This window comes from Molossus molossus, unplaced genomic scaffold (assembly GCF_014108415.1).
Source record: "Molossus molossus isolate mMolMol1 unplaced genomic scaffold, mMolMol1.p scaffold_m16_p_1, whole genome shotgun sequence".
In the NCBI taxonomy this organism is placed as follows: domain Eukaryota; kingdom Metazoa; phylum Chordata; class Mammalia; order Chiroptera; family Molossidae; genus Molossus; species Molossus molossus.
In genome coordinates, this window is record NW_023425344.1 from 78224119 (window position 1) to 78244334 (window position 20216).

Below are 20216 nucleotides of genomic sequence, written 5' to 3' on the forward strand. Positions count from 1 at the left end.
GAAATATGATGTGAATTGTGCTCCTTAGAATTCTACAATGTGGTAGTTCTGGAGAATGGCACACAGGTCCTCAAGTCTGACTGTCAAAGAACCCAGGAGGAAATTAACAACCTCAAATGACAGACTGCATTCCTGAATATACAGGGGATATTCTAGAAGTATGATACAATTTCATAGAGATTAAATGAGGCTCTTGAATATTTATTTTCCAACTGACAGTTTATGCTAGGTAAAACTATCTCCAAACCCATATCCACAAGAAACACTCACTACTTATCGATGTGGTTGAAGACAGTGAATTAAGTAATACCTTTAAACTTTGAAAGTAGTCTGAGGAGTAAAAATTACATAGTGCTCAAAGTGTACTTTTAAAAATACTATTTTATTTATACTCATGTATTGAAAAAAAAATGGCTGTAATACCATGTTTACATATATACCAATATTGGAAACGGAGTTCAATGATGAATCACATCTAAATTTTATAAAGAACACAAACATTAAAACAATGATTGGTTATAGAAAGCAGAGTGGGGTGCATTAGCTATTGTTTTCATTAAATAGCAGCACCCTCTGAGAAGAATCAAATCAATTAGCAATATTAACCTATACTGTAAAACAATATATACACAGGGAAGTTAGTGATTGTACTGATTTTATTACTTTACTAAGCCGTTTTATCGTCCCCACACTCAATGCAAAGAAATAAAACACCATGAAAAAAAGATATCCTCATTATTATTCACAATAAAAAGAATCTGCTTCGTTCTGCACGCCTGGCAGAATGTAAAGAGAGAGCACTTCATGGCTCAAGTGGATCAACATACTAGTTTGATTCTGACCCACCAAATAGCATCTCACGCTGATTTGGTGACTGGATTAACTCCATGGGAGCTGTGATAAACTGAACCATTTCTGTGGTATCCCCAGATCTCAGTAAATAAGACTTATACAAGAAAAGATACTCTGTCCATAAACTGTCTCTACATACTTTTTCTTTAGTGTAAGGTAGAAAAGGGACCCTTTCTTGAGTACATAGATACAAGTATTGTTGTGGTCTCGAGATTGCTAGATTGATATTGTGTCTGCTATAATGAAGATAAGGTAGACATCAAAACCACTGTTAGATTAAGAAACTTCTACAACTTGTCTCAATTCTTCAAATAATGGAGCCAGTTCCTTTTCTAGGCTGACAATTAGTCCTAAAACAAAGAGAGTAAGAAAATTAGCACATTAGAAAAAATGTTCCTGAAAAAGTCTCTGACTTAAATTCCCTTTTGTTGAAATTGTTACTGAAAAGTAAACGAGACATAATGTATTTCCCATAACTAAAATAAATATTCTAATTCAAAGTAAAGTAACCAAAAAAACTCATATTCACAATGAAGAAGTTTACATATACTTCCATGTTTAAAAGAAAGTTCAACAATGAATCTGGAAGACAACCCAGTGTAGAAATTTAGCATATCTAGCTTCTCCTTAGTTTACCAGAGTGAAAGGCTATATATTTTAGACACTGCTTACTTTATGTTCAAATAAATAAGGATCTTCCTCTGTCTCACAGAATATTAAAAGCATCTGGGGTTCTCAAGGAAATATTTTAAGTATTAAAATATAATTCTGTACATCATCATAATTTATAACAACCAATGGTTTAGTATGTGATGGTGATTTATTACAACTGAGGTTTAATATACTTAAACACTGACACCACTACTATCCTACACAGGGGTGGGCAAAGTAGGTTTATAGTTGCAAGTACACAAGAATTCATTCTTGTATTATTTATTAATTATTGTATTACAGCTGTAAACCTACTTTTGCCCACCCCTGTATAATTCACAAAGTGTTTTCACATATATATTTTACTGCTTCAAAACATTTAGAAATGGAAGAGACTAGATTATCAAACCTAAACCCCTCATTTTAAAGATCAGGAATCTAAGGACTGGTTTCAGTGACACAGATGGAAATAGAACTTGCTCAAACAGCTTGGAAAGAAAGAAAGAAAAAAAAAAACAGAACAGGAATCTATAACAGTTCTAAATAGCAGTCAAATCTGAAGAAGATAGACCTTAAAAAAAAAATAAAAAAAAAAAAATAAAAAAAAAAAAAAAAACCCACAGCCCTGGCTGGTTTGGCTCAGCAGTTAGAGCGTCAGCCAGCGGACCAGAGAGTCCTGGGTTCAATTTCCGCTAAGGGTACATACCTCGGTTGCAGTTTGGCCCCAGTTGGGGTCATGTGGGTGGCAACCCCTCGATGTGTTTCTCTCACATCGATGTTTTTCTCTCTCTCTCTTCTCCCCTCTCTCCCTCCTGCTCTATTTGAAGATAAATGCAAAAAAAAAAAAAGTCCTCAGGTGAGGATAAAAACAAACAAAAAACCAAATCACACACACACACCCTTCATTCCAAAGGAGTAAAAAAATACAATTGAACTGAATACTGTTCCTTTACACATAGATACACACGGAAGGCTACTGAATATAATGGGATCTTACTATCTGCTTTGGAAAGTACAACTTACTAATGTTTATTCTCTATTCTTCAATTCTCAAGAGATTGTGATTATGTTCATCCCATTCACAGTCTTCACAGTCACCTTGTTCACTATCATTCAAGATTTAAATAATTCTCATAGATTGGTCTATATGGAATTTAACTCATCCTTGACCATTTGGTTTGTTTTGTTTGGTTCTCTACTCTGTTTTCTAAAGCTGTGTTAATGTGAGCAAGACGTAGCATTCAATAGGTAAAGATAACATTTCATTTTCTTTCTTATCTCAAAGAGTAACTCATCCACACAAGCAGATATTAGCTCCACTGTACAGAATGTACAGATATGAAAAACAGAGAAGTTACTTTTCTGGAAAGCAAAGACTAGACTGTGGACCTGGCCCACAAATTCAGGGGTTTTTTTTTTTACCCTAAATCTACTCCTATCATATTAGACTGCTCAGATATGGTATTATAAACAATTAAAAGCTGCATTTCAAGTAATTAAAACACACCTGTATTGGCATTGCTGCTGGCTATGAAACTCACCACCAAAGGTAAACGATTAAATTGAACCACCTAAAAAGAAAATAAGATCTAAATACTATGTTGTGTTGTGAAAAGGCAGTATAATTCAATGAACTATCTTAACCTTTCAAAAAACTTTTAAATGGTTAATGTGTAAGATACTAGCCCAACATCATGGCATTACATCATAAAATATGAAAGAGCTGAAAACAATTATTTCCATAAAACAGACTTAACTGATTTTCACTTAGAAACAATACCATTTAGCCTGGCAAGTTTTTAAGATGGGACTGTATCTTCATCTTTTTATCCAGCAGAGTGTCAATTATATAGTAAGAGCTCAATAAAAAGTTAATAATTAAATGGCTAAAGGAAGTATTTCTCAGTCACTTAAGTAGTTGTATCATCATGAATTTTCTGCTTCCTATGTACCGATATAGTTTAAACAAATTTAAATTAACTTTAAATCAATTATCTTTAACTTAACTTCAATCTAATCCACACCAGTCAAGTTAAAGGTCAAATGGGTTGGTTATCTTTTGCCCAAAACACATTAAAATATACAACTTAAAAAAAAAAAATGTTTCTTGTGTATCATCAGTAGTATATAATTCCTACTTTGGTAAGCACTGCTCTAAAAAACAAGTGATTAATTTATTCTAAAAAAAATATATAAAGCTGGAGCCCTGGCCAGTTTGGCTCAGCGGTTAGAGCGTCAGCCTGCGGTCCAGAGAGACCGGGGTTCGGTTCCCGCTAAGGTCAAGTACCTCGGTTGCGGTTTGTCCCCAGCCCTGGTTGGGTCGTGCGGGTGGCAGCCACTCGATGTGCACCTTTCACGTCGATTTCTCTCTCTCTCTCTCTCCCTCCCACACTATCTGAACAAAAAATGGAAAAATATCCTCAGGTGAGGATAAAAAAAAAATATCTATATATATATGTACATATATATATACACACAGCTGGAGATCATGAACTATGTAGCAACTAATTTCTTTCCCACAATTAGGAAACTCACTTATTTTATATATATGCATGTATATATTATATGTAATAATATGTATCCTCCAAACCAAATATAGAAATTAGCTAAAATAACAAATTTAAATAATGTATCATTTGACTTTCAAGACAAATGTGTATATGCCTCAACAACACAGTGTCTGAGAAATCAGTTATTTAACTAAGGGCACCATCTACTGGAGGTAAAAGTAACATGACTTACCCTTTTCAGGATAGCGTGTACTTTATTACATCTTTTTAAACTACTTTTGTATAGTAATTAACTCCTGGAGTAAAATGTGAAGGAAATCACTATAGTTTAATATAACCAACTTGAAGGCTAAGAATTTAAAATTCCACCCATTTTAAAACTCAAATTTAGAATGACAACACAAGCTATTTAATACAGAACACAATTATAGTTGAAATCACCAAATCATTCGACAGTTATTAACTTACCTGATAGGTATTATAGTAACAAATGATACTTTTATTTTTTGAAAGTCCAAGTTTGCTGCCTTGGTCTGTTGCAAGGGCAAAAGTAGATAAGAAACCAGGTCTCAAAGCGTGCTCTGGAGCATTATCATTGGCCACTGGAAATACAAATGATTTACATAAAAATTATGCAGTGGACATGGAAGAAAGATTTACAACACCTTTCTAAAACATATATCTATAAAAATATCAAGCATGCTCTGGCTGTTCTGTTCAGAGGTTAGAGCGTTGGTCTGCAGACGTAAGAGTCTCGGGTTCGATCAAGGGCACATACCTCAGTTGCAGGTTCCATCCCTGGCCCTGTTGGGGTTGTGTGAGAGGCGGCCAATCGATGTGTCTCTCTTCCTCCCTTTCGCCCTCTCACTAAAAATCAATGAAAAAATATCCTCGGGTGAAGATTAAAAAAAAAAAAAAGTCAAAGGAGAAAAATCTTAACAAAAGTAAACTAATAAAAACTGCAAAAAAAAAAAAAAAAGCCCAGCCAGTGTGGGTCACTGGTTGATCATCAATCCATGCACCAAGTGGTCACCAATTCAATTCCCAGTCAGGACACATGCCCAGGTTATAGGCCCAATCCTCAGTGGGGGGCATGAGGGAGGCGGTCAATCAATGTTCTCTCTCATCGTTTCAATCTCTTTCTCCTTTCCTCTCTATAAAATGAATAAAAAACAAAACAAAACTATTTTTTAAAAAAATCAAGAGTTCTGCTCTCAGTACTTAAAATCATATCACTAATTGGGTCTCATCAATTTAGGTGTAAAAAACTGATCAGAAGTTGAGTGATTGATCATAACTAAGGGAAAAAAATGAATCTCACAATATTTTCTTATTTTTTAAAAGAATACTAAATGTTTATATTTCTTTAAAGTCTACCTACCTTAAGACAGATTAATCAGTACATTTATATATATATACACACATATATACACACATATATATATTTTTTATTGATTTTGGAGAGAGGAGGGAGGAAGGGAGGGAACCACTGATTTCTTGTTCCACTTATTTATACATTCATTGGTTGCTTCTTGTGTGTGCCCTATCAGAGATTAAACCTGCAACACTGGTGTATCAGGACAACACTCTAACCAACTGAACTACCTGGACAGAGAAATCAGTACATTTAATAAACTGAATATTCTGGTTAACTGACAGTCAAGCTAAAACTAAAATGTCTTCGGAAAACTTTGCTGTCATAAAACCCACAGCAGTATTACTTGTAGATATGAATAGTTCTGCAGCTGGCCCTCTATTTTCCTTCACTCACTAAAGTCATGGAGTTTGTTGTGCAAGCGTAAGGCTTTAACACAGAGATCCTCAGAAAGAACATTAGAGCTGGCAAATCTCTAACATTATTTTGTTTAAAGGCTTCATTACAGAACTAAGAAAAGGCAAGTGACTAACCCATAGCCACTTATGTTTTATGGTAAGTTAGAAAGTACACTGGACCACACATGAAATGCTGGGTTCTGATATTATTTTATCACTGACTTACACTGCAACTTTGGAATGACAATGTACTCTTTTTTTTTATCCTCACCTGAGGACATTTTTGCATTTATCTTCAGATAGAGCAGGAGGGAGAGTGGGAGAAAGAAAGGGAGAGAAACATCGATGTGAGAGAGACACATCGACTGGTTGTCACCCACACGACCCCAACTGGGGCCAGGGACAAACTACAACAGAGGTACGTACCCCTTAGCGGGAACCAAACCTGGTACTCTCTGGTCTGCAGGCCAATGCTCTAACTGCTAAGCCAAACTGGCCAGGGTGACAATGTACTCTTTACACTTCACCATCTTCATTTATAAAACAACAGAACTAAAAAATTAACTGATTTCTAAACTTTCTTTCAGCTCTACAGTCTAATACCTAATATATATGATAAACCCAGGTGAAAAATAAACTGACAACAAAATGTACAGAACATTATTTAATCTATCCTTGGTAAAGTTATTAGTGTCCCAGTACAACTATATACATCCATTCAGATGATACCAGACAGTAGTAAAAATGTTCCTAATATATACTGTGACATAATATACAGTTAAGAAAAAGGCTGAAATCAGGTAAAACTTTTATTTTAGGTTAGCAAGCTCTTCTTTAGGTAAAAAAAAAAATCCTTGTTAGATTTGTTAACTAAAGTAAATGGAGTTAAAGTTTTTAAAAATCTTATTTCCAGTAAAGTAGAAAATCAAGAAAGATGAAATAAAAACAAACAATACATGTTAATTCAAATGTATGGATGTTTAACCTAAAACTATTTTTTTTTTTTTTTTTATCCTCACCCGAGGATATTTTTCCATTTTTTGTACAGATAGAGTGGGAGGGAGAGAGGAAGGGAGAGAGAGAGAGAAACATCGATGTGAAAGGGACACATCGAGTGGCTGCCACCCGCACGACCAACCAGGGCCGGGGACAAACTGCAACCGAAGTACGTGCCCTTAGCGGGAACCGAACCCGGGTCTCTCCGGACCGCAGGTCGACGCTCTAACCGCTGAGCCAAACCGGCCAGGGCTAACCTAAAACTATTGATAAAATATATACATGGGAGAGGGGGCTGTGTGTATAATGTATCTAGCTGCATACACTTAGATTTACTAATGGTTTATATTTTACCATAAAATGTCTTTAATGGGAAACTGGGCCTGTAATTAAATCCATGCTTAAGCTCTGAATGGTAACAAGATACATTTAACATGTAGTAAGTTATGTTTCAACAAAGCCTTCAACATACAAAAGCAAACATTCCCCCACAAATTAAGACCATCTCCTAAATTTACTGAAACAGGTTTTACATGCTTGCTTCTACACTACTCAGATATAAATACATTTTTATTCTAAAGCAAACATGACACTGGCATGTTAAGTGCTCAGTTTTACCTTTAATAACAGGCACTCCGTCTCTGTCTGACACAACAATAGCGTGGAGCCCTTCAACACTAGAAAGGGAAAAAAAGTTTTATCATAAAATATTTCACTTTCTAAAACATGTACTTCAAAGTCAGAATAGTAATTTTCATGCATATTTCTGTAAAACCATGGAAACTCAATTCTTGACAGCATAAGCTAGGTTTGCTAAAACTCTTCCAGAAACTGAAAGAGTACCACTGACATGCTTATGTAGTTTAGATGAAGAGCTAAAACATAGCTGATTCTCCATTAAAATTGCTAATTACTCTATGGTTTACAAAAGTATGAAAGGTTATCAGCAGTGGATACAGTGGCAAAGCCAGACTTTTTCTTTCACTCAATCTAATAACAAGTGCCCACTATTTGTGACATTGAATATTTATAATATCATGCTAAGCAAAAATAAACACAGTCATTGCCTTCACAAATCTTACAATCTAAAGAGAGTGGCTATCAATCAAATAATCTCATACTAACAAATATAATACTACAGCTGTGGCAAGTGCCATTAAGTAATCTGTGAGGATATGAGAGCCTTTATGAGGGAGTTATTTAGACAGGTGGGTTGGGGAAGGCTTCCCTGAGGATAGCTCAGTTTATATGCTATGGCACTGATTAAGAGAAGGGCAAAAAGACTTCTAAGCCAAAAGAACTGGATGGGAAGAATGAAGGTCATGCAGCAATCCTTTCAGCCATGCCTACATAAAGAGCAGGAAGGAGAATGGTTAGGACTATGCCTCTGAAGTTAAAAAGACTGGGGGGAAGGGGAGGGTGGGGAGAATGTTCCATCCAGGCTCACCTACTTACTATTCATGCTACTGTGGGCCAGTTATAAAACCTCTCTAAGCCTCAGTTAACAATCTGAAAATGAGGATAAGTGTACTTTTTGGCTATTGTGAAATGCAATAAAATAATACATGTAGAGGCTGGTACATAGTTTACATTAAAAATATTAATTATTATTAATATCAGAATATCATCTGTGTACTCTGACAATGACAAAATTTATCACTGCAGTTTAAGTAGTAATTAGTGAGAATTCCTAGAGCACAAAAGTATAGTGTTAAAAATTATGAGGAAACATTCTCAAACATTTAATATTTATGCAAAACCTAGACCCTTGTAACTATCTTGTAACATGTAGGCTGCATCTCAGAAATCTGCTCACTGTTCCTACTATATAACCCAGAATTATCCATTCCTTATTGTGTTAACCTTAATATTTTAACTTAGAAATGAAGAATATTCACATTAACTTAAGATATTAAAATTATATTTTCAAAATCTCACTGTCAAAAATGTTTAAGTCAGAGAAGTGTTACTGCAATTTGAAGAGAAAATGTTACAAACAAAGCTATTTATCTGTCTCACATTAAAAATAAGAATAATGAAAAAATTGTGTATATTTACTAGTATTATTTGCTATTATCATTCAATCCTAAAATTATCTATGGATTGAAACATGCCCTATATGATTAACACATAAAACAATATATTCTTCTAAGTTAAAAACTAGGTTATATAAAAATACATTCTACTGATATTTAGACACCTACACATCACTTTGTGCAGTTATTGATAGCACCATCTCTTTAAATAGAAAAAGATTGGAAACCTAACTACCCATCAAAAGGAACAAGTTAAGTAAGTTGTGACACACATATATAACGGAATACTCTGCAGACATAAAAAAACAAAGCAGCTCTTTATGTACTGGAAGGATTGATCTCAAAGTTATAGATGTTAAGTGAAAAAAACACATGGTTTTGAATAGTGGCTACAAGAAGCAACTTATATAACATATTTAGGCATACGTGTATATGTGTTGCAATAGATTAAACGTTTGTCGTCCCGCCTCCCCCACTTCATATATTGAAACTCTAATCCCAATGTGATGGTATTTGGAGGTGAGGCCTTGGGAGGTAATAAGGCCATGAGGGGGGAGACCTCTTGAATGTACTTAGTTCGATTATAGAGGCTTGAAAGCTAGCTACTCCTCCTTCCCTGTGTGAGAATATAAGAAATCTACAACCCAGAAGAGGGCCTTCACCAGAACCCAACCCTGATCTCAGACTTCCAGCCTCAGGAACTAGGAGAAATAAACTTTGGTCATTTACATATAAGAAATATCTGATCTATGGTACTTTGTTACAGCAGTCTAAATTGAGACCTATACGTATACACATATATGTATACATACTAACATACATATTTGCCTGTAGGAAACACTGGGTGCCTATGACAGGAGAACTACATGGATGAAGGGCAATAATGGGAAACTTCTCCCTCTATGTCCTTCAATTAACTTTAGTATATTGAACTTTATAAATGTACTGCCTACTCAAAATATAAGCAAATTGAAAAATAGGTAAGAGTACTACAAAAATATTTTGTTACCATAGGTAGCTTCATTTTTCTTTTCATGGCAATTAAGTTAAATGCCAAGTAATGCAACAAAAGAGGAAGTAGAAATAAAAAGACATTTTTAATGGATTTCAAATTCACAGAGATAACTGTCCAACAAAATAGAAAAATTACTCACATACTTAAAGAACCATTTAAACAAATCAGGTCACAAATATAAAAGCCGTTTCCCTTTCTACACATAGTCAACAGAAAATAATGTGAATAGATTTTTACTAATAATTAAAAATAATTGTGAGAACTGAGACTAGCCTTCAGAAAAGTCCAACCAGCAGAGTAGAAGAAGCTGAGGACCAGATCAGTGAATTAGAAGACAGGTTAGAAAAAAATCAACCAATTAAAAAACAGGAAGATAGCTTAAGAGAATTGTGGGTCAAATGGAAATGTAATAACATTCGCATTATAGGAGTCCCCAAAGAGGAAGAAAATGGGCGAGGGTTGGAGAATATATATGAAGAAATAGTGACAGAAAACTTTCTTAACTTGGTGAAGGAAGAAGGCATTCAAGTTCAAGAAACACAGAGAGTCCCAAGTAAGAAGAACCCAAACAGGCCCACACCAAGACACATAGTAATTAAAATGCAAAAAATTAAAGACAAAGAGAGAATCCTAAAGGCAGCAAGAGATAGGCAACAGGTTACCTACACAGGAAACCCCATAAGGCTCTCAGCTGACTTCTCAGCAAAAACACTACAGGCCAGAAGGGAATGGCATGAGGTAATCAAGGTCATGAAAAACAAGGATCTGAATCCAAGACTACTCTATCCAGCAAGGCTATCATTCAAAATAGAAGGTCAAATAAAGAGCTTCCCAGACAAAAAAAAAAAGGCTAAGGGATATATTAACACTAAACCAGCACTGTAAGATATGCTAAAAGAACTGCTGTAATTAGTAGAAAAAATAGAAAGAAAAATATAACCACACTAAACAAAAATGGCAATAAATAAGCACATATCTATTATCACCATAAATATGAATGGTTTGAATGCTCCGATAAAAAGACAGAGTAGCTGACTGGATAAGAAAGCATGACTCACATATATGTTGTTTACAAGAGACTCACCTCACAATAAAAGACTCACATAGGTTGAAAGTGAAGGGATGGAAAAAAATCTTTCAAGCAAACAGAAAGCAAAAAAAGCTGGGGTAGCAATACTTGTATCTGGTAAAGTAGATTTCAAAATGAAGGCCTTAACTAGAGACAAAGAAGGTCACTACATAATATTGAAAGGATCTATTCAACAGGGAGATCTAACCTTGGTAAACACATATGCACCCAATATAGGAGCACCAACATATATTAAAAATCTTCTGGAGGACTTCACAGGAGAAATCAACAGCAATACAATCATAGCAGGGGACCTCAACACCTCGTTGACATCACTGGATAAATCATCTAGACAAAAAATTAACAAGGAAACACAGACTCTAAATGAAGCGCTAGATCAAATGGATTTCATAGATATCTACAGAGAATTACAACCCCAAAGTGCAGAATTCACATTCTTCTCAAGTGCACATGGGACATTCTCAAAGAGAGACCACATGTTAGGGCACAAACTAAGTCTCTACAAGTTCAAGAAGATTCAAATGATATCAAGCATCTACTCAGATCACAATGGCATGAAACTAGAAATTAATCGCAACAAGAACAAGCAAAGACATTTGAGAACATGGAAGTTAACTAGCATGTTACTGATCAATAAATGGGTTACCATGGAGGTCAAGAAAGAAATTAAAAACTTCCTGGAAACCAATGAAAATGAACACACAACAACACAAAATCTATGGGATGCAGCAAAAGCAGTTCTGAGAGGGAAGTTCATAGCACTACAGACCTACCTCAAGAAGCAAGAAAAATTTCTAATAGACTATCTAACCTCACAACTTAAAGAACTAGAAAGCAAACAAAAAGAAAACCCCAGAGCAAGTAGAAGGAAGAAAATAGTAAAGATGAGAGCAGAAATCAATGACATGGAGACAAAAAAAAAAAATCAAAGGATCAATGAAACAAAGAGATGGTTCTTTCAAAACATAAACAAGATTGATGGACCCTTAGCTAGACTTACAAAAAAAAAAAGAGAGAGAACCCAAATACACAAAATCAGAAATGAAATAGGAGAAATAATAACTGATACCACAGAAATATAAAGGATAGCTAACAAATATTATGAACAATTATACAACAAATTCGACAATCTAAGAGAAATGGACAAATTTCTAGAAACACAGAGTCTCCCAAAATGGAACCAGGAAGAGATAGAAAACTTGAACAGATCAATAACAACAAAAGAAATTGAAGATGTAATCAAGACTTTCCCAGCAAACAAAAGCCCAGGCCCGGAAGGCTTCATGGGGGAATTTTACCGAACATTCTAAGAAGAACTAATACTCATTCTCCTCAAACTATTTCAAAAAATTCAAGAAGAAGGAAGACTTCCAAACTCGTTTTATGAGGCCAGCATAACTCTAATTCCAAAACCAGAAAAAGACACTACTGTAGAAAGAAAACTATGGGCCAATATCCACGATGAACATAGATACCAAAATCCTGAAAAAATACTAGCAAATCGAATCTAGCAATACATCAAAAAAATTATTCACCATGACCAAGTGGGATTCATTCCAGGGATGCAAGGCTGGTACAATATTCACAAACCATTAAATGTGATACACCACATAAACAAAATGAAAGATAAAAATCACACGATCATATCAATAGACGCTGAAAAAGCACTCGACAAAATCCAACACCCATTTCTGATAAAAATGCTCAGCAATCTGGGAATAGAAGGATCATATCTCGACATAATAAAGGCAATATATGAAAGACCCACAACCAACATCATACTCAGTGGGCAAAAACTAAAAGCATTTCCCTTAAGAACAGGAACAAGACAAGGATGCCCACTTTCAACACTCTTATTTAACATAGTACTGGAAGTCTTAGCAACAGCAATTAGACAGGAAGACAAAATAAAAGGGATCCAAATGGGAAAGGAGGAAGTGAAACTGTCATTATTCGCAGGGGATGTAATATTATACAGAGAAAACCCCAAAGACTTCATCAAAAATCTAGATATAATAAATGAATTTAGCAAAGTAGCAGGACACAAAATTAACATCAAGAAATAGATGGCATTCTTATACGCCAATGATGAATTCACAGAAAGAGAAACTAAAAAACAATCCCATTTACCACTGGGACAAAAAAATTAAGATACCGAGAAATAAATTTAACCAAAGAAATAAAGGAGCTATTCACAGAAAACTACAGGTCATTGAAAAAAGAAATAGAGGAAGATATAAAAAAGTAAAAGCACATACCTTGTTCATGGATTGGAAGAATTAACATCATTAAAATTAAAATTAACATCATTAAAATTTAACATCATTAATATGTCCGTACTACCCAAAGCAATCTATAGATTCAATGCAATCCCCATCAAAATACCAACGGCATACTTCACAGAACTAGAACAAATACTTCAAAAGTTCATATGGAACCAAAAAAGACCTCGAATAGCCCCAGCAATCTTGAAAAAGAACAAAGTTGGAGGGATCACATTACCACATTTCAGGTTATACTACAAAGCCACTATAATCAAAACAGCCTGGTACTGGCACAAGAACAGGTATATAGACTAATGGAACAGAACAGAGAACCCAGAAATGGACCCAAGGCAATATGCTCAATTAATATTTGATAAAGGGGGCAAGAGCATACAGTGGAGTCAAGACAGCCTCTTTAATAAATGGTGTTGGGAAAACTCGACAGCTACATGCAAAAAAATGAAACTAGACCATCAGCTTACACCATACACAAGAATAAATTCAAAGTGGATAAAAGACTTATATGTAACTCATGAATCCATAAAATCCCAGAAGAAAATGAGGGCAACAAAATTTCAAACATCATACGCAGCAGAATTTTCACTGATACATCACCTAAGGCAACAGAAACAAAGGAGAAAATGAACACATGGGACTACCTCAAACTTAAAAGCTTCTGCACAGCAGAAGAAACCACCACCAAAATGGAAAGGCAACCCAGTCTATGGGAGAGCATAATTGCCAATGATACATCAGATAGGGGGTCAATTTCCAATATATATAGAATGCCCATACAGCTCAACAAAAGGAAGACAAAGAACCTAATTAAAAAATGGGCAGAGGAACTAAATAGACACCTCTCCAAACAGGACATACAAGTGCCTAAGAGACATATGAAGAAATGCTCAACATCACTAATCATCAGAGAGATGCAAATTAAAACAACAATGAGGTATCACCTCACACCTGTCAGAATGGCTGCCATCAACAAATCATCAAAAACGAGTGTTGGCGAGGGTGTGAAGAAAAGGGGACTCTAGTGCACTGCTGGTGGGAATGCAGACTGGTGCAGCCACTATGGGAAACAATATGGTGCTACCTCAAAAAATTAACAATTGAACTGCCATTTGACCCAGTGATCCCATTTCTAGGAATATATCCTAAGAAGCCTGAAACACTAATCAGAAAGAATATATGTATCCCCATGTTCACAGCAGCACTATTTACAATAGCTAAGATCTGGAAACCGCCCAAATGTCCATCAGTAGACAAATGGATAAAAAAGCAGTGGTACATATACACAATGGAGTACCATGCAGCTGTAAGAAAGATAGATCTCTTATCCTTTGAGATGACATGGAGGGATCAGGAGTGTATTATCCTAAGTGAAACAAGCCAAGCAGAGAAAGACAGATATCACATGATCTCACGTATTTGTGGAATATAATGAACATAACAGTTTGAGGAAAGGGGTAGTCCCAGAGACGTGGAAGTGGGGTACGGACTGACAATCCCCAGAACAGGGGGTGGGGTGGGAAGAGATAAACCACAGAACTTATATGCATGTATGCATGAACAATGGACATGGACAATATAGCTGGGAATAAGGCTGGGAGGGAGGGGGAGGGGAGTATCAGTTGGGGAAAATGGAGAAACATCTGTAACAAAAATAAATAAATTTTTAAAAATCAATAAAGAAAAAAAAAATTGTGATACATTGATAAGTATACTATATTTTTAGAATAAATTAAATTTTATAAAATATTCTGCAGAAATCTAAACCTTATGCTTACTAAAACATTTTTATTCCCAAAAGAGCAAATGTTACATTAGTAATCAAAGACATCATACTTAGTTTTGTTCATATCATGATGAAACATTTGGTTATTTTAAAGCACTAAGTTGTGACTATTTAAGCTCAAGACTGCTTGGGTCACAACTAGATTAAAAAATACAAATCCAAGAACTTTATTTAACAGAGAATTAAACAAAATCTAGCCCTTGCCGGTTTGGCTCTTTGGTTAGAGTGTTGGCCCACGGACCACAGTCTTGGGTTCGGTTCCCACTAAGGGCACGTACCTCTGTTGCAGTTTGTCCCCTGTGTGGGTGGCAACTACTCAATGTGTCTCTCTTGCGTAGATGTTTCTCTCTCTCTTCCTCCCTCTCTCCATTCTGCTCTATCTGAAGATAAATGCAAAAATGTTCTCGGGTGAAGATAAAAAAACGAAACAAACAAACAAAAAAACTAAACCACATTCCATTATATCTGTAACTGACTGACTTGGTTGAGAGGCACAGCAGCACAACCAAAGGCACGAACCCAAAGCTCTGAAGCCAGGCTGCCTCTGTCCAACCCTTAAGTTACATACATCTAGCAACAAATCAAAGTATTCTAATATTTTCTTTGTAAGTGCTCAATATTATTATTTTTCCCTTCTTTTGGCTCTTGGAATTCAATATGCCTACCTTCAGGAAGACATTATCACTGTGCTGTGTGAAATGCGCAGCCAGGGGAACTTAGTGAAGGTGGACTTATTGACATAAATGAGTAAAGTGGTAGTGACAAAAAGGATAAAGATGTCCCAGAGAAAGTGACATTGGCAAAAAACCCTGCACATTAAAGAACTCTTAGAGATATTTTACAGCACTAGACAAAATGTTGAAAGCTGATCCAAACTTCAGAGTATACTAATTTGCCACGGCATTGAAAAGCTACCTGCTTCTTATCTTAAGGATACAGCTTTCGTATTTGTTCAAGTATATGGGAAGAAGTAGGCAAACACTGTTGAAACTACTCTTGATAAGATTTTTACAAAGAAATATACTCTAATTCTCACTGTTTCTACTGCTTTAAATTCTAGTATATTAAACAAATATTAGTTTTAGTATTTGTTCCATTACCCTAAATATAACCAACAATAACAGAGGTTATGTTTTGATTAAAAACTTTAAAAAAATTTATTTTTATTTAATCCTCACCCGAGGATATGCATATTGATTTCAGAGAGGGGGAAGGGGGAGAGACAGACAGCCACCAATGTGATTGGGAAACATGGATCAGTTGCCTCTTGTGCAAGCCCTGACCTGGGACCCAACCAGCAACCTTGGTATGTGCCCTGACTGGAAACTGAGCCTACAGCCATTCCAACCAACCAAGTCACACTAGCCAGGGATTGATAAAAACATGTAAAGGTCACAAAACAATTGTAATTTTTCCTACTGAGTACCAAAATTGCTTGGGGCAGTTTCAGATTGTGTCATCACTTTTATGACACTGCAGTACTGTGCAGCTAGGAATGCCTGTATTGCTAATCATGAAGTTGAGAAAAGAATCAGCAGCTTGTGTTTAGTTTGCCAGAGAAGGAAAACTGTAAAAATAAATTTAAGTATTGCACTAACGTAAAATCAATGGTAATAAACAACTGTTTAACACCACAATAGTGTTTTCTTTCTGAATATATAAGAAAAATATAGACAAATCAAAACCAGAAGATATAATTTCTAATAGTCTGTAATCAGAGTAAAGGCACCAGTAAACAATAGCATAATATACATACAATATTAGTCTAAAATATCAAGAAACAAAATATTACATAAAATGAACATGATATGCAGAATTTATTCAATGACAAATTAAACATTTTTTACCTTGGTAGTTTTTTATACAGGAATCGCTTTAGGTCCTGAAAGAGAATATTAAAAAATCATATAATAACATGCCTTGTACTAATTCTCTAGATCCTGTCCTAGTCACATTTCAGTACCTTAAGTCATCATTCATAACCTTTCCTGTTTCTGTTTTCTTTCTCTTTCTGATTTGGCACTAGTTGTGTGACTCGAAGCAAGTTAATCCTTTTTTCCTAAGCCTCAGTTTCATTATTTGTTGAGCAGGGACAACAGCAGAAGCTAAGCTGGAAGTCTGTTTTTTAAAGTTTTGAGAAGATGTAAAGTGATTAGCATAAATAGAAATGGGAAACACAAATATATATTAGCTGTAAAATTAGATCATACTTTCGTATTACTTCATATCTTGTTGCTACTGTTGTGTTCACTTGAGAATATATTATAGCATCTTTCTATACACACACAGAGAGAGAAAGAATGAGAGAGAGGAGACTGACTTTGTTACATCACTTTCACAATCCTGGGTAAGTGATTTACTTCTCTGAAATTCAATTTTCTCACATGACTAAATATATGACAATGTATTCAAGTGCTTAGCATGGAACATAATTAGGACAAAAGAAATAGAAGACTATTCTATTTTCTCATTACACTCTCATCTGGGGAACTTTATTGACAATCAGGTATGAATTATGAACTCTGCATAGATAAATCAGATGCCTGTTATTTTGAAACTCTAAACCCTACCATTACAATCCTTCAAACCAGAATGTCCATTTTATTTCATGTTATCAACACCAGTTTACCTCTGCTCTTATTTTAAACATACACACACACAAATCTCAATTCATCAGTGTCATCTAAAATCCAAATATCCTCTCAATCATTTCGTTCCCACTAATGGCACTACCAACCCCGTTATTCAGGTTTGAAACTAAGAGTAATAGTTAACCCTAACCTCACATTTGTCACTTGTAAATCACTTGTGAAGTCAAATGTTTTAAAACTGATCTCTTCTTCTCTTTTTCAAACTGACATCACAGTTTATTTTCATTTTATTATTTATGACTTGCACTAACCTTCCAATTGGTATGCTAGTCTCATATTTCTATCCCCTGCACTTCTACACAGTGCCAAGAGTCATATTGTCTCTTTCTCTAAAGCCATAATTGCAGTGATTTTCAACCTTGGCTATGGATAACATATGAGGAGCATTAATAAACGTAAATTCACACACACACTGGTGTCTGGGTTGGAGGTGCTCCTCGGATAATTCCCTGTACAGCCAAGGTTGAGAACCAGTGTTTGAATGGCTCTCAACTGTATACTGAATTCTGCACAAATTCTTTAGACATTTGTGACTCTACAATGTGGTCTATGACTAAGTTTACAGCCCTGCTTCCTACCACTCCCTCATACATACCCTTAGCCCCAGCTAAACAAGACTATTCAGAGTTCTTCCATACACACCTCTCCCTTTCCCAGCTCTCTAAATCTGCTTAGATTGTTCATTCTACTAGTAATATTCTCCCTCTCTTGCTCTTTAAAAAATTGCTACTCATCATTTAGAGCTATTATAAACCACTAAATACTCCAATCAGGCTATCTTGATGGACACAAACCAGAGGTAATCCCTCTTTCCTTTGAGTTTTCACACAGTAATGTATGCATATCTATGATCACTTGCATATTATTATTTTTAAACTGTAAAACCCTGAAAGAGAGGAATTATACCTCAATATTTGTTAGTTCACCCACAGCCCTTATTACAGAAACCTTTGCAAGGCAGATGCTCAATAGATAGTAATTTAATTATGCCTAATAAGGACTCAAAAATACAAGGAAGACACCCCAAAATGGAGTGATAAAGGCATAAAATGTTGCTGAATGTTGAAACACATAATCTTGCAACTTAAAAACAAACAAACAAACAAACAAACAGATTCCTATAAATACTGAATGACTGACACTTAGCGTAATGGTTAAGAGCATGGATTCTGGGGCCAAAATGAGTTGGTATCCTGACTCTGTAAGTGCTAGCTGTTACTTAGGTTACTAGAGGTCTTTCTGTGCTTTATCATCCTCATCTGCAACACCGGGAGGTTAGTGCCTACCTCCTAAAAGTTATAAGAAATGAATATATGTTCAATATTTAGAACACCCAACATGTATGTAATCAAAGTAACAGGATGTAGAATATAAACATTGGTATGAGTGTTCTTTTCCTGTACTTTCTAGTAACTAGCACGATTAAATTACCCAAACTTAGCATCTGATTTTTGTTGCTGTGCTAAAAATATATCCGCTGGAAATCAACTAAAACTGCTACAATGAACCTAGACAGATACCATGACCACTCGCTGAAAAAAGGGACTCCAACCAGCAAACCACAATTTAGAAACTCAAATGGCAAATGTTCAGAGCCTCTCTTGTGTCCGCAGGATTTGGGGAGTGAGAACAGGACCCTTGGGTGTCCTCCACCCCTATTCCAGGCCCCACTCAGGACCCCAGCAAATCCATTCACATTAGTCTCTCACTCCAGAGCCCAGAGGAAATAATTAAGGGGGAGGGGCAAAACGAAACAAATTTCTACTTGGAAAGCGCTACCTCTCCCCACCCAGCAGTCTCATCCAAACTCTGCACCCTGGCCCTCCCTCTTGTGAGGGGGTTTTAACTCACATCCGCCATGATGAGCCTCTTCCTCCGGCAGGTTCAATATCCAGCCTGCAAAAGAAACTCCTAGTGACTCCACCGCCAAGGATCCCTCGCCCTCCCCACCCCCAACCTAACAAGCGGGGTGAGCCCTCCTCCGGGTCCAGCAAGAATCCGCGCCTCTGGGACTGGCAAACACCGCAGGGAGTCGGAGTTCCCAGGTACGGTGGCCTTAGCCCACTCCACCTCCCCAGCCCCCAGGCTCTAAGCCCAAAGGGAAGGGGCGTCCACTCTCCCAGCTCAACGCCCGCGCAATCCGCGGGCCCAGGCCTGAACACCCAGCGAAGTGGCCCCAGTTACCCGGCCTTCCTGGCTACCAGGTCCTCTGGAGCAGGGCTCGTGGCTGTCTGCGGCCACTTCGGGGACAGCCTCAAAGACAGGTTCCGCAAAAAGCCGCGTCACATGATTTGTGACTTCTTCTGTGCCCCAGGAAGCACTCCCTGCCCCTCGGACACCAGGTGACACAGGATTTCCGGGGAGGTGCAGCGGAAACGGAGAGCGCGCAGCCCCGCCCCTCCGTAGGCTGCTGCCTCTTGCGCCTGCGCAAACGCTGCAACATAAGGCCGTAGGGCCGTAGGGCCGGCGGGACACCGGTAGTGGGGGATTCCGACCACAGCTCCTGTCTAAGGCCACCCTGAGAAAAGCATGCAAAGAAACAGTGTATGATTGTCATTAGTTTATCGGGGTCCGGTA

General features: G+C 36.5%; 1 protein-coding gene across 1 annotated transcript; it reads right to left on the minus strand.

The window, feature by feature from the left end:
• Positions 1-397: 397 nt before the first annotated feature.
• On the minus strand, positions 398-19952 carry LAMTOR3 (late endosomal/lysosomal adaptor, MAPK and MTOR activator 3). Its single transcript, XM_036246692.1, has 7 exons — positions 19824-19952; positions 19491-19535; positions 16836-16870; positions 7401-7459; positions 4482-4615; positions 3011-3074; positions 398-1202 (listed from the first exon to the last, which is right to left on the minus strand). Exons 2-7 carry the CDS (start codon positions 19497-19499, stop codon positions 1129-1131), a joined length of 375 nt encoding a protein of 124 aa, XP_036102585.1. The 5' UTR covers positions 19500-19535; positions 19824-19952; the 3' UTR covers positions 398-1128.
• Positions 19953-20216: the final 264 nt, after the last annotated feature.

Bases quoted from the DNA above. Each gene is read 5' to 3' on its own strand.
- LAMTOR3 (XM_036246692.1), bottom strand. The intron at 7,460-16,835 runs GTAAAAAATGTT...TTCCCTTTCTAG, and splicing joins CTGTATAAAAAACTACCAAG to TGTTGAAGGGCTCCACGCTA. The intron at 4,616-7,400 runs GTAAAACTGAGC...TTGTATTTCCAG, and splicing joins CGGAGTGCCTGTTATTAAAG to TGGCCAATGATAATGCTCCA.